The sequence below is a fragment of the Cyprinus carpio genome, chromosome A12, assembly GCF_018340385.1.
Source record: "Cyprinus carpio isolate SPL01 chromosome A12, ASM1834038v1, whole genome shotgun sequence".
NCBI lineage: Eukaryota > Metazoa > Chordata > Actinopteri > Cypriniformes > Cyprinidae > Cyprinus > Cyprinus carpio.
The window spans coordinates 3,323,656-3,338,928 of NC_056583.1; the positions used below are offsets into that span (position 1 = coordinate 3,323,656).

Below are 15,273 nucleotides of genomic sequence, written 5' to 3' on the forward strand. Positions count from 1 at the left end.
CAATAATATTTCTTATTATTAATTTACATTATTGTGCCTATAACCCCCAATACAACAATTCTGTGAACCCTTTTCTAATTTTACATAGGCCCTAGCTAGCAATACTATAAAACCTACATGACAGCTGCATGATTAATATGTGATGAAAAGTATGAAAATGGTTTTGTCAACACCATCAGAATTTCTTCAGTAGATGGTGATGACAGTCAGTTGCTGTGTCTACAGGCCCACTTTCAGGAAACCACATGAGCAGTGCTGCTTGGCATAAGTCAGCAAGTATGCAGACCACTGCAGTTAAAGGTGAAGTTAAATCAATCAGTGCATGCAATTAATTATTATGAAGCTGTTTAGTGTCAGTTATTCAGTGAACACAGTAGGCTGCCTCTTAATTGTCATGGTTATTGATTTATTGAAAAACAAATGAAATGCACCGTTTTATTACAGTGTGAAATCTGGAAAATAATAATAATAATAATAATAAAAACTGGGTTCTTATTTCTTCCACTGTTACAAATAACATGAGGACAGCAACAAGACTTCCCAGGATCAAAATAAACAATTCCACTGCTTTCCAGCTCTTGCTCCCCTTTCACTGTCCTCAGAATGGTTTAGTCCAGAGCAATGTGAGGGAATGGAAGGACACTGGAGGACCCAGAAATGAAGGACCTAAGTTAAAAATAGCAGAAGAAAATCAAAATCATAATCAACAAATCAATGCATTCATCCATCCAGAAAGAAGATAAATGTACACACAATCAGTTCACAATACTATTGTAATGAAACGCTCTGTGCTACATTAAACTGTAGATACATTTCAAACATTCAGAATGAAAAAACATAACAAAATTAGGGAGAAATCAGGAAGAACAGTATTTGATATTTACATGTAACTCCATGTCCTCTCACGAGGCTGCCGTGGTCCCCTTCACACAGGCCTCAAAAGCTTCCAGCAGCTCCTTACAGCCCTCTGCACCCTTCCCCTGAACACTGGACACATACACAGTGTGTTCAGTGCTGACAATGAAATAGTGTACACCTATGAGAATATGATTCTGCTGTGCAGTGTGTCTGTGCACTGATTTTTGAATGACTGCTCTCATGTCAGGATCTAAGGGGACACATTCTTTGGAGTCAAAGGGTGTTGTTACGTCATCACACGAAAGAGCCTTCAGAGTTATATATTTTTTTTAAATATAGGTAGTTGGCATTAAATACTTTTGGGAAGTCTTGCAGTGTGACATGTTATAAGCAAACTAAAACTATTTCAAACTGTATATTTTTAAGAAATTGTTGTAAAATTTTTATACCTTCAGGACCTCATTAAAGGAATATGTCACCCAAAAATCTAAATTTGCTCACCCTCAGGTCATCCAAGATGACCCAAGACGAGTTTGTTTCTTAATCTGAACAGATTTGGAGAAATGTACATCACTTGTTCACCATTGGATCCTCAGTGAATGGGTGCCGTCAGAATGAGAGTCCAAACAGCTGATAAAAAAAGTAATCCACACCACTCCAGTCATTGAGTTAACAACTTAAAGTGAAAAGCTGTTTGTGAGAAACAAACTTTTTACCATAAACTGTTGCTTCTGGCCAAAATATAAGTCCATAATAACACTTCCTCCAGTGAAAAAGTCAAAATCCACCCACATATTTGTTTAGAGCTATTTTGGCTTATAAACAGTACTTTATCTGTGCAGACGTCTCCCCTGATTCAGACAAGATAACTTTTTCACTGGAGAAAGCAATATTATGTGTAGAGGACTCATATTTTAGCATGGATTATACTTGTGAATTATTGTGATGTTTTTATCAGTTCTCAGTTTGACGGCACCCATTCACTGCAGAGGATCCTTTGGTGAGCAAGTGATGTAATGCTACATTTTTCCAAATCTGTCCTGATGAACAGACAAACTCTTTTACATCTTGGATGGCCTGAGGGTGAGTACATTTTCAACAAATTTTCATTTTTGGGTGAACTATTCTTGATTAAAAAAAGATAGACATGGACATGTTATGCATAAACTACCCTATGCAGATTCGCAGATTTTCTTCAGAGATCGCTAGTTTGAAATCTCTCACTGTCCAAGTGCTAAAATCTAATAAAAGGACAATATATAATTCTTGCACATTATATATAATTATATTATACATTATATATGTAAAAACCTAGACTAGATTTGCACGTGACAGCAATGATTACCCTCATAAATAACGCAGACATTGCAATACAGACAATGTAATGTGAGCACACCTCCACTCCCTCCTCATTCCATGTGTGAGTCTATTTGAAACCAGGCTATATTTACATCACACATATACATTACTAAAGTTCATGCTAAATTTGGCATATTGCTCTGAATGTTGCATACAAATATGAGACATGTTTAATTATATTTTGACTTGTATGCATTCATGCATATTCGTGCTGAAAAACTCAAGCCTTTGTTTACTTTTATTTTGTAATCTCAAATGTACTCTGAATGATTATTTAATGAATTTAATACATAATGCAAATCTCTGTTTCTGACAAACGCTGTTTTTTATTGTAAGCGACCAACCCAGATGTGATGCACTGATTTACAATGAGTGCTCTTGACTAAATCAGCTGAAAGACATAGTAGATAGCGCTTCTCTTGTAAATGGTACAACTTGTGCAACTCACCGTAAAGTTCACAATATTGTGTCATTGTGTGAGTGCATTGACCTCTGACCTTTTGACCTAGAAACAGAGCACTTTGCTTTGTTCACAATTATAGATGGAGGTTAATCATTTATGCGTGAAACCTACAATGCTGGAAAATGACGGGAACTATTATAACATGTATCTCCAAAGCTCTGTCGATATCAAACGCAAGCACCAAGGGGAATGTGTGCTCCAGCGTCATGCTTTAACTTAGTAACATGATGGCTAACATGGATAATTTTCCACCTGCATCATCACTTCCCAAACCTGCTCCCCCTGGCACCATGTGCTCAATCTTGTCATTTAGTATCCAACACATATTTTAAATAGCCTTTCAAATAGTTTCTTTCACAAACCACTACTCGTAACTTATAAACTATACACAGAGGTGTTATGATGGTGTATAACTAAAAACAAATTTATGCTGAGCTATAAAGCATGTCAGTTTTTTTTTTTTTTTTTTTAAAGCACCAGATATTTAAAGTATTCAAAATTCAATGTTTCGTTAATGTACTATATCCATACTGAAATATGACTCACCATTTGTCCAGCTCATCTTTGGGAGCCTTGCACTGAGCAGGAACTTCTTCTGGCATTTTTCTTTGTTTGTATGACACAATGTCAGTGAGCTGAGAAGAGCCTTTAAAGAAGTACAGGGTGAACAACTAATATATATAGGATTACTTCCCAGTCTGTGCAGGAAGGAGGAGGAAGAGAGGGAGGAGAAACAGGCTCCAGAAAGTGTCAGAGGGCAAGAATGATATAGTAAAGGTGACCTGGGCAAAATTAGAATAGAATAGAATAGAATAGAATAGAATGTACCTTTTTTGAAAGGCACATACTGCACACTCTCTCTCTCTCTCTCTCTGTGTGTGTGTGTGTGTGTGTGTGTGTGTGTAAATATGTGTGTGTGTGTGTGTGTGTGTGTGTGTAAAATATGTATTTTCCATATTCCATATAATTTCCATATCCTTTTTAGTCTAACATTTTATTGTTAACAGGATGGGGAATATATAGCAACATTTTCATTTGTTAACTAACTATCTCTTTATTTTTGACTTCATCGAATATAAGGCATATAGGAAAAACCCCAATCAAACACTAGATGGCGCAGCTTTACAAGAGCCAGTAGAAACAAACACAAACTACAAAATAAAGAAAAACATCTCAGATATAACACACACACACACACCTTTATTTCTACCTTCTGTTAGTATTATTAGTATTATTATTGTGTTTTGTATATCATAATGTAACCCTTGGCTGTATTTATAATTCTTGCAAACATAAAAAAACCCCCCCTGCTTATATTATGTAAAAAAGTACAATTAATTTTTAACAAATATATATATATATATATATATATATATATATATATATATATATATATAGATATATATATATATATAAAATACTTTATTACTAGTTTTAAAACCCATATATATACTATACTTTATTACTAATTTTAAAACCCATTAATGTATATATATACACACACACACACACACGTTGACATTAATGGGTTTTAAAATTAGTAATGAAGTAAAATAAACTAATTTCAGTGCCTAGAAATAGAAATAAGAAAAAAAAAAAAACAGTAAAAAATGCTGTATTTATAATTCTTGCAAACATAAATAAATAAATAAATAAATAAATAAATAAATAAATAAATAAAATAAATCTGCTTATATTATGAGTAAAAAAGTTACATTAAGTTTTTTCTTAAAAAAAAAAAAAACCCTGGCTGTATTTATAATTCTTGCAAACATAAAAAAAACCTACTTAAATTATGTAAAAAAAAAAAAAAAAAGTAGAATTAAGTTTTTTTCTTTAACAAATATATATATATATATATACATATATATATATATATATATATATATATATATATATATATATATATATATATACACACACACACGTTGACATTAATGGGTTTTAAAATTAATAATAAAGTATAATAAACTAATTTCAGTGCCTAGAAATAAGAAAAAAGAAGCTAAGACAATATTATATAACATGATATAGAGATGGCTATGGACCTCTGTCAAGAACAGGCAGTTGTGAGTAATCTGACATTAACCTAAAATAATTGATTTTGGAATTATGTATAAGAACGAGAAAGGATGATTACAAATAATATTTAAATTTTTTAATTTATTTGTGAATGAAAATATTTATTCGTATACTCTTCTTTTGGTACCACGGCTGAGCTTGGCGAGAGAGATGTTTACATGTTTTTATTCTAAACACGAGTTCGAGTTGATTTGAGTGTGTTCGCGGCCCCCCTCTAGTGGCCGGAAGGGGGAAAGCGGTCCCGCGTTCACTCAGGGTTCACTCTAGCGGCGGGCGTGAGAAGGTCTCCCGCCTACAGGCTTCTCGCTACACGCTCTGCATCTGTATTTGTCAGGCTCAAATCCAAGGGAGACGAACGAGGCGCCATCTTTCGTGCGTTCCTCCCTGCAACGACGAGAAAATGATCTCGAAACCGGTGGTCCATGCCACCTCAAATCTGTAAATAAAGGCGTATATGAAAAGACCTCGTACCTGAGCAAAACATCGATTCATAATATACAGAAAAAATATACATTTTGCTATCCATACTACACTGAAGGGGACAGCAGCAGCAAGGTGTTGTCTAGTATCGCCCATTTCGTGATTCCGGAGCCGATAGCGAAAAGGGTTCCTGAAACCGGGTTGTTTTTCACGAAGCGGACGCGGATATGGCAAAGGCGGCGGGGTTGCTTGACCGAGCGGCTTATTTCGTGACATTATCGTGCGATTGAAGCCAAATAGGTGGAATAGTCGCCGAAATTCCCTCGGATCGCGCGCCCGTCACGTGGTAGGTTCCTCCTTTTTCTTTGTTAGTGGACGATCTCGAGCAGCAGCGCTTGTGTTACATAAACCTAACGTTAACTAGACTTCCAGTTTTAACTCATATTACCAGGAGCTGTTGCATTTCAGATAATTTTAATGTGTAATTTTATTTATGGGTGTTTGAAGGCTCATATGGTGGCTTTAAAACAGATTACTATCTAGTACTTGCTCATGCAGTAAACTCATACGCGCGCTTATTTATTAACTTACTTCCCTCCCCATTTGAGCTTTTACGAACATATATATCTTCTTCATGTTTTGATCTAGATCTAGCATTCTGTACTAACGTAACCTTATCAGTTTAAACCCGGTTCTCGTTCAAACTGGTGGTTAAAATGACTCGCATAACGCAAGGAAGGCCGTTTGAGAGCGTTCTGAACGTTTGTAACGCTCCCATTTACTGTGTGAGGCTTGCGAGACATTTGTCAGCAATGCATTGAAGCGCCATACGATGTGTTTTATGAGTCTGAGCTGAAACGCTGCTTCGTTTGTGCGCGGAAGTGGTATGAATGTTCCTGTGGTCTGTTCAGCATTTGCCTGTTTACGCGGAAAATTGCACAAGTTCGTTATTGTTGTAAGTAGCTAGGCGTTGGTGTGTGAGATTTTATAAACGACTTTAACGTTAACCTAATACTTATTAGCTATTATTAATCCGGAACGTGTGTTATACCGGTATTTCCTGTATTAAGGTCGCTTGTTTTTGCAGTCATGCTGAGAAAACGTGCGATTATTTGATTCTATTTGAAATTACCGGCGCGAACGCAGAACGTTTGTTGTTATTATTATTGTTTCAGATTAAATATTATATTAATTTGTTGCTAGTTTAAATGACCGATTTTTTTTTTTTTTTTTTTTGTGAAATAAAATCAGTGAGCTAAAAAAATAAAATAAAGCGGTTATATTTTGGATGGAGCGGGTCTCCCTCACGGGCACCGCCATGTTTTCATCACGTGACCAGCCGTTTTCACGTCATCCAGTCGAACGAGTTAATGCTAATAATAACCTTATTAATAAAATATTTACTTTATAAAGTGTTTTCACAAGGCTGGGACAAAGACATTAAAACAAACAAGATTTTGTGTAAATTGCAGCAGTTAATAAACAAACATCATTTATCACCATTGGTAGTACTGTGACAAATAAAAGCTAGATTAACATTAATTTACTGAGTTACTTATTGAGTGTACTTTTCATGCAAAACTGCTGGCAAGTGCTATATCATCGGTAAAATTACCTTCACCCTCTTCTGTCAGTGTGTCTGTATACTTTCAGTATAATTGCAATGGCTTTTAAATTAATTAAGATCCACGCTGACGTATTTTGTTAGTAGTGAAATACTCTACAGCTGTGTTTGTTGGAGTTGAGGTGTGGGTATTTGTAACGCGGTAATTCACGAGTTGAACCGTCTACATGTACTTATGAAGAGATAGTCTCTTATCTGTTGAGGCCTAATTCCGTTGACACAGATGGTCTGCTGAGGTCAGAGGAGGAGGGTAAATTGAGAAGGCTTGCTCTTACATAAGCTTGAATAGAGTAGGTCTTTCTATACTAACGACTGGTAATGGTCCTCGCTCAGCTGAGGTCAATGAGTTCTTATTCCCTTTTTTACTTTGAGGTGAAGAGCATCGGGGGAGATAAATTCATGTCCAAGAAATACTGAAAATGCAGATTGCTGTTTGTGTCCGCTCACTCTGTTATCAGTAGTTATCTTCTGATCTGTGTTGATTTTTATTTATCCAGTGTATTGAGACTAAAATAAAAGTCAGTGTGGCATCGCAATTGACCTGTTTATTTTTTAATGTACGCTCCTGGTCTTATTGTGACTGATTAGGCAGTGCATGTTATTCCAAAGGGTTTCCCTCCCAGAACAATATTCCCTCTCCCAAAAACTAATCTTATTGGAGGCCTGCTGGCATGAATTTTAGAGAAGGATTATCAGGCAGAGATTGCAGTTGTGTTTCAGGTATTTTACTCATGAATGCTTCAAAAAATATGTAGCTCAGTATGGGCTGTTGTAAGAAAATGCTCCGTAGACAATTCATGTGGAACAATGAATTAAAAAAAAGACAGACTCATTGCACAAGTGCAATGCATATTTTCGTCCTCAGACAGTAAGTGGACTAAATAGCTTGTCTCACCAGCTACTTATTGTTAAAGTTTAATGAATAGGTTAGGGGAAAAATAATCTTGTTGAAGGCCTGTTTTGGGGAAGGAATATCAGACAAAGATTGCAGTTATGGTTTAGGCATTTTACTTATTTTCTGAGCCACAAAATAAGGTTTGCTGAAACTCTGGGTCTTGTAAAAACATTTGAGATAAGAAAACTCCTAGTCATAATGCTCTTACACAATTCATGTGGATAAATGAATAAATAAGCCCCACCCTTTAGTCATAAATATGAAGATTACAGAAGTGCAGAGGGTTGCAAACTACTTGCGTGAAAATATTAGAAATGATGTGCACTAGTTTAAATGGCTTGTATCTGCTGCAGGTTATTATTAAAGAATATTAAATACGCCCGTTATTTGTTATTCACCTTCAGAATATTGTGTATATTTGCAGTCTCCTAAATCTTTTTTTTTCTTTTGTAGCCAGGCTGTGTAGGTGGGCTGGAGTGAAGGTTTGGAGGTGCAGGCTGCCGTGCCCATTCCTTGGCCCTGCATGGCTGCGATGGCGCCCGCTCTGACTGACGCCCCAGCCGAAGCCCGCCACATCCGCTTCAAACTAGCCTCTCCCTCATCCATCCTGTCCCCCGGCAGCACCGAGAACAACAGCAACGCCAGCAACATCCTCATCACCGACTCGGTCTCCGACTCTGCCGCTGGCCACACCAACGGCAAGTGTCACATCAACGCCGACGACGGACAGAACTTCACCCATTATCACAGCGTCAAGGCTCAGGAGCAGGACCCCCTGTCTAAAGCCCCATCTCTGGGCAAGCTGGCACCGTACTTGTGCTCTGATGTCAAACCATTGCCCTCGTCCACCAAAGTCAAGGAGTCGCTGAAGCTGCAAGGTGTCCTCATCAAGCAGTCGGTGCTGAAGAGCCACAGCCTGCTGAGCAGCTCCATATTCCCGAGCGCTGCTGCAGGCAGCGACTTCCTGCTGCGCAAGCGTCACGCACTTGAGCTGACTGGAGGTCAACTGAAGAGCCTGGTCAACGGTACCGGAGCTGGAAGTACCATGGTGCCTGTTAATGGACTCTCCAAGAAAGTGGCCGTACCTAGTGCCGCCGTGGCTGAGAAAGGCAGCGTGGCCACAGTGAATGGAGACAGCAACCAGCCTTCCACCAACGAGGAAGCATTGTTATCCTTGTCCTCCAAGTCTGTCGGTACCTTTGCAACCGGTGGACAGAACGGTGATGTGAAGCCACAACAGAATTTGACACCAAGCATTCAAGGCGTGTCATCACATAGGGAGCTCACGGCTTTGTCTGAATGTGCAGAGGTTAAAGCAGAACCGGAGAGTCCCGTTGTCGAAACAAACAGTAACAATGTCATCGACTGTCCCTCGTCCCTTAGCTCTTCCCCAGTCCTAGATGACTCCTCCCTTTCGACTCCCAACCTGGAGGCTCTGCTCTGGGATCGGGCTCAGCAGAGCCAACACAGGCAAACGGACATCGAAGGCCGCCTGCTGCGTCTTCGCAAGCGGCTGCAGGTGGTGCAGGCCAAGCAGGTGGAACGGCATTTCAAACAGCAACTCTCTGGTTTCCTCGACCGAACTCTGACCCCGACATCTAGCCGCAGGGCGGATCCAGGGGCGTGGAGAGGGTCTCGCGCTTCCGTGGGCACGCACACACATAACCTGAGTCGGTTTTTGAAGGGTGGTAGGGTGGCTTCGGAACTGGATCAACTGCATCTCAGTGGCACCACGCATTTGCGAGCGACGGAGGCTCAGTTTGACTCGGACGCCACCGAAAGCAGTTCGGGAGGAGAGAGTGACATCGAGGAGGAGGAGCTTACCAGAGCGGATGTTGACCAGCGCCATATTAAACTGTAAGTTAAGCATTTGTTTTCAGAAAGAGTCTACTTTTAAAGACATGAAATGAAGTGCATGATAATGTTATAGATCTAATTGTAAATGACTGTTTAATCAAAATGTCAGCTGGTCTTCCAGTGAAAATGCTAGACTTCTCTATGGGGATGTATGCATTCTTTTTCCAGTCATTTAGCCCTTTCAAACTCCATCCCACAAGCTTCTTTTTATCTGCCTCAACTTTTGTGCAAACACCTCAAAATCCAATCAACAAGCGAGTCCCAGCATACATATTTTATTTCACGATAATCCATTGCATTCGGATGTATGTCACAATACAGAATAAAAGATCAGTTGTGTTGAACTACTTTAATTTGAGCCTCATAGTTTAAGGACTCTTTATCATGCACGAGATGCTTGTGTAGTGCATGTTTACACAGACTAACTCTCCTACAACTCAAATAGAACCTCATAAGTAATCAATTTGAAGCAGTATAGCATCAAACAAATAATGTCATATGAAGTGCACAGGAGAATATTGACATGTTGCTAATTGTGTTACACTTTTATAAGCATAATTGATAGTACACGCAAATATTGTGGATAAAATACTTAAATTTAGATTTAACCGTTTTATTAATTATTTTATGTGAGTAATAAATTGGTTTTGTAATGTAGATTTCTCTTCCATTGTCCATTTTCTTGGATTTTTCACTGAGCCCACGTTGTCTTTCTTTCTGGGATGGCCTTTGGAGCGGAGCCTTTAGTAATGGTCATCCTTTGACGTACTATACATTACACTCTTAAAAATACAGCTTCTTTATCAGCATCTGTGGTCCCATGAAGATCTTTTAACATCCATGGAATCTTTCCATTCCACAAAAGGTTCATTATAGTGGAAAAAGGTTCTTTAGATTATTAAAATGTTCTTCACACTGAGAAAAAAACCTACCCTGTAATGTGTGAATTTTATAAGGCTATATTGTCAGCTAGCCTCAGAATGTGATATCCCCTCCCTTTCTGTTAGGTAAAGAAAGCTGCAGCAGTTGAGTGCACAAAGTGTTTTTGGTTAAGTGCATAATGCAAAGTACACTTTTTCTTTTAGGAATTTTCACTGTGAATACACTGCTCAATGCACAGTGCAAAATAGCATAGAATAGTGCATAAGTGCGTGATTTGGGACTTAGTTGGGACTTAGTTTGGGACTTGATTTAGTCTCATCAAACCATCGCACAGCATTACTGTGGTGAAGCAGGCACATTATTTGGGCTGTTCACAGGAGCCCCAAGGGAGCATGGGGGCATGTTTGTCACTGTAGGCCTGTGTGCTCATGCCCTGAACCTTGTAGAGAGTCACTGTTAATTTCCAGTCCGACCTTGTTTGTACAGTATGATCATAGATCTTGTTGTCATAACGCAATCTAGTTTAAAGTCATTTCAGCTGTCCTCCTCGGCTGTGGTTTTATTTAAAAACTTCAGCAAGGTTAAATTTCCTGTTTGGCCCCTGAGGGAGAGTCTGAGTCTGGTGAAAATAGAGAGGGTGAAACCAAGAACCCTGATGTCTTGGTTAATATTAAAATCAAGTAAGTCAAAAGTAAACCACGGGGGATGGATAAAAAAAAAAAAAAGCAGTTTCAAGCAGTTTTACTTTCATGCATAATTTTTGTTCCAACTTCCTGATTTTTTTTTTTTTTTTTTTGTGTGTGCATATACAGAGCAGAGCATAACAGCGAATCACATGCATTTCAAGACTCCTCGTGTTGAAAAATTGGACATTATGTATTAAAATCTTCTGGTGCTCAAATCCTGTTGCTTTGGAGTTTAACCCAATGAGCATTTAGATTAAATTTTTTAATTTTAATATTCAGGGATAAGTTGCTAGTTGCTGGAATTGTTTTTTTTTTTTAGGTTGATTTATTAATGGAAGCTGTTTTAATAGTAGCCATTTAGCAGTTTGCTGACTTGGCTTTGCACCTTTGACCTAAATAATCAGGCATCCGTGAATGCAGATTTTGGATGTCAAATTCGAGCTCACTGAAACACGCTCTGTTTTTTTAAACACCACTATCACATGCTTGAATCCTTTCAGGGTGTGTGCTTGCTGGCTGAACGCTGATGATGATCCTGCTCTAAATAAGTGACTCTTCAGCCCCGTTTCGTCCTTTGCAGCGCTCTGTGACTGATGTTTCTCGGCACGTTTATGACATCACTCTGTGATGGTTGGGAAACTAGAGCATGAGGAGCTGCTGCTTGTTGACCTCTGACTGCAGTTAAATCTAGATGAATTTAAACTTTGTGCATCCCAGGACATTGATCCCAAACACCCACACTCATTATTGGAAGCTTTTAATGGAACACAGCTGCTATGCAAATGGAAGATTTACCTTTACTGCAATTAAACACTACTTAAATCCACCGAGAGCTGGAGTGACTGCTGGAGTGCTTTACAGAGATGAGGTTTTAATGGTCCGTGCTCAAAAAGTGGCTGGAAATTGAAGCCAATTTTTTTTTATTTTCCTTTTACGAGTATGTTGATATATAAATACTGTAATAAGTGTACTGTTCATGGTTAGTTCATGTTAGTTAATACATTAACTAATGGAACCTTATTGTAAAGTGTTACCACTTTAAGGTAAACAGGGGTAGTTCACCCTAAAATGAAAGTTTGGTCATCATTTTCTCACCCACATGGAACTCTAAACCTGTATGACTAACTTTCCTCAGTGGAACATAAAAGAAGTAATTTTGAGAAATGTCTGTGTTTTTTTGTCTATACAATGGAAGTCAGTGGTCACAAAAACTTCTTCAAAATATCTTTGTGTGTGTGTGTGTGTGTTCCACAGAAGAAAGAAAGTCATACAGGGTTGAAATGGCATTTTCTATAAAGAGAGTAAAAACTGTTGTGAAAAGTTACCCCAACATATTCTTGTCAAGAGATTCACACGTGTATGTGAGAAAACGACGAGCTAATCAGGAAGTGCCTTATTTGATCTGATAAAGACAAGTATGAGTTTATTTGTTTGTGTTTGAGAAATATGAGCCAGATTATAAATATATGTATAAAACTAGTCCAGCCGTTCATAACATCCACAAATCTGCTGTTGGCCTTTGACGGAAGCTGATGTATTTGGGTATGAGTGCCCCTAGATGTTTGGAAATCATCGTTTCTGTTCTTTTGTCTCCTCTGTCACATCTGTCTCTCTCTCATTCAGCAGTCTTTCTTCACCATTGTCCTCATATGTTCTTCCTCCTCCCGTTCTCACTGTCTGAGCCGAGCCCACTCGTGTTACGTAACCTTTTCCTCTCTCACTCTCTCAGATGTTCTCTTTCTTTTCGTCTTGCATTCCTCCACCCTCCATCTCTCCCCATAGTTCCTCTGCATTTCTCTGCCAAGCCTAACCACCTCACATACTTCTCTCTTTATCCTCTCTCCCTTTCTCTCCATCCATCTGTTCCATTCTTGCTCTCGTCCTTGCTCGTGCTTGTGCATCATGACTCAAGAATTACAGCTGTGCTTTCCACCCCCATAGAAAACATGCATCATATTTGTGTGGATCCATGTATTTCCCCCCTTGTTCTATAAACATATATTTACATTAGGTCTGTATTTGGAAAAAAAAAAAAAAAAACACATATATACAAAAATCAATCAAACTGTTTTTTTTTTTAATTATTTTATTTAAAGTAATAATAACATTTAAATACAATAATAATAATTATTATTACTAAAATAAAAAATAATTGCTTTGTAATATTTCACTGTAAAATTAAAAAAATATACAACTGTAAAATTACATTTGCTAATAATTTTCAAATATTACAGTCACTCATATTCATAGCCTAATTTCTTTTTCAAATGTTAAACCACCAAAGCTTCTTGATAGGCGGTGCTCGTTACAGATTTGGAAAGATGCACTCAGAGCAGATGCAAAGACTGGCGGAAAATGAGCTGCTCGTGTGAAAACGAACACAGTGCTGCGCTTCGCTGTGAAACATGCATTGCACTAATCCATATCATGATATCAGTTATAATTTGATTAATCACACAGCCCTACTTGCAGCTCTATTCCAGAATTTAGTTATTTGCTAATGCTAATATTGGAATCACTTGCAAGACGAGCATCCAATGAAGAGTCTGTTCAAGTCTTATTTCAGTTAGCATGCTACCTTTAAATGCAACTGCTTATGCAGGCAGTAAACACTATCAGATCGTAGAAGTCCATCCCTCCCTGTTATAATCACTTTAATTTTCTCTTTAACCTAAAATACAGTGTAACTCTTAATTTATATGAGTGAAAAATAACAGGCGGGGCTCCATATAAAACAGTTTGCTAAGCCAGCGTGTCAGTCGGCTGGTATTTATCGGTGTTTTGGTTCATCCAGTCCCACCATCTCACCGTCTGAAAGCCAAGAACAAAGGCAGCAGAGCATTTATGCTAAACGGCTCTGTCTTTGTACTCCCTCCATCAGCCCAATGTGATTTATGAAACACAATTACGAGATGATTCACTTCACAGCAGGCAGAGTGAGGGAGGGCGACTCCTTTGTTGTCGTCCTCCCCTTCGTCCAAACGCACACGTGGACATATGGAGGAGTAGATGGACAAATGACAACAATTAAAGGGATACTTCGCCCAGAAATGTAAATTCTGTTATCATTTACACACCCTCAAATCTGTATGAATTTCTTTCATCTGTTGAACACAGAAGATATTTTGAAGAGTGTTGGTAACAGTTGGCGGTAGCCATTGACTTTCATAGTGTTAAAAAAAAAAAAATACTATGGAATTCAGTGGCTTCCGTCAACTGTTTGTTTTCAGAGTTTGGAACAACTTGAGGTTTGTTTTCATTTTTGGGTGAATTATCCCTTAAAGCAGTTGTTACATAGAGAATAGAGTCGCTGATAAAGGGTCTGTCGGTGGTCACACTGCACATTGCTCTCCATTGACTTCCATTCATACGCATTCGCAAACGCAAGCTCATACGGATAAGTTTTGCATTTCGCTGCATTCTGGAGCTGCGTTTGAACTCTGACCTGTGAATTTGTATCATGTGAAGACGTGTGAACAAAAGAAAAATGATAAATCACAATGTTCAGGCGTGCAGTGTTGGATTTATTATTATTAATGTGTTAAATTTATGTTTTTAAAAGATGCCAGAGTGCTTGCCATCATATCACAACCATTGCAGTGTTCTTGAAATTTTTGCAAGCTCAAAGTCTAGTGTGAATGCGACTAAAATGGGCTGCAGTAAACTAGCATGAATAATTTGGTCACTTTATTTGGAGCAGGACTCAGTGGCACCCTCTCTAGCCTCTTGACGTTATATTTCATGCAAGTGATAATATACAGTTAATCAACCTTTATCACAAAATAAATGTGACCATCTTACTGTACCATATCCCATTATCCCACTACTTGTTAAATAATTAACTAGGCCTAAATAAATGTTCAAATGAACGTATTACCAGTCAGAACAGAGTATTCCAATGAGCAGCGTAATGATATTGAATATCCCGTGTGTGATAGGCCTCAGTGGTGCACATGTAAATTTCCCCACGTTTATCTTGTCACAGCGAGTTGCCGGGTTCCACGTTGACAAATGTGAGTGGCTGTGTGTGAGGGCGTGCTCAGTGTGTATTCTGAGGCACGACGCTGTGGGAATGTGCTGAGAGGAACTTTGCCATGAGATGGTGGTGTGCTTTTGTGTAGGGTGTAGCGCTCACACTACAGTTTCA

The 15,273-nt window shown here is 38.4% G+C and overlaps 1 protein-coding gene and 1 long non-coding RNA gene across 4 annotated transcripts in view; one reads left to right on the plus strand and one right to left on the minus strand.

The window, feature by feature from the left end:
* Positions 1-385: 385 nt before the first annotated feature.
* LOC109087774 lies at positions 386-3,492 on the minus strand. Its single transcript, XR_002017435.2, has 3 exons — positions 3,227-3,492; positions 885-987; positions 386-666 (listed from the first exon to the last, which is right to left on the minus strand). It is a non-coding gene; the product is annotated as an uncharacterized LOC109087774 (long non-coding RNA).
* Positions 3,493-5,115: 1,623 nt separating this feature from the next.
* The window catches only part of kansl1a (KAT8 regulatory NSL complex subunit 1a), a 21,554-nt gene continuing 11,396 nt past the window's right edge, over positions 5,116-15,273 (plus strand). For 2 of the 3 annotated variants that reach the window (XM_042767161.1, XM_042767163.1), the window contains exons 1-2: positions 5,116-5,528; positions 8,155-9,558. In XM_042767161.1, coding sequence (XP_042623095.1) covers positions 8,225-9,558 — 1,334 coding nt within the window. In that variant the 5' untranslated portion in view covers positions 5,116-5,528; positions 8,155-8,224. Of the gene's footprint in view, positions 5,529-6,009; positions 6,138-8,154; positions 9,559-15,273 lie in introns of those variants that run through there. The other variant, XM_042767162.1, reaches the window with a different exon arrangement.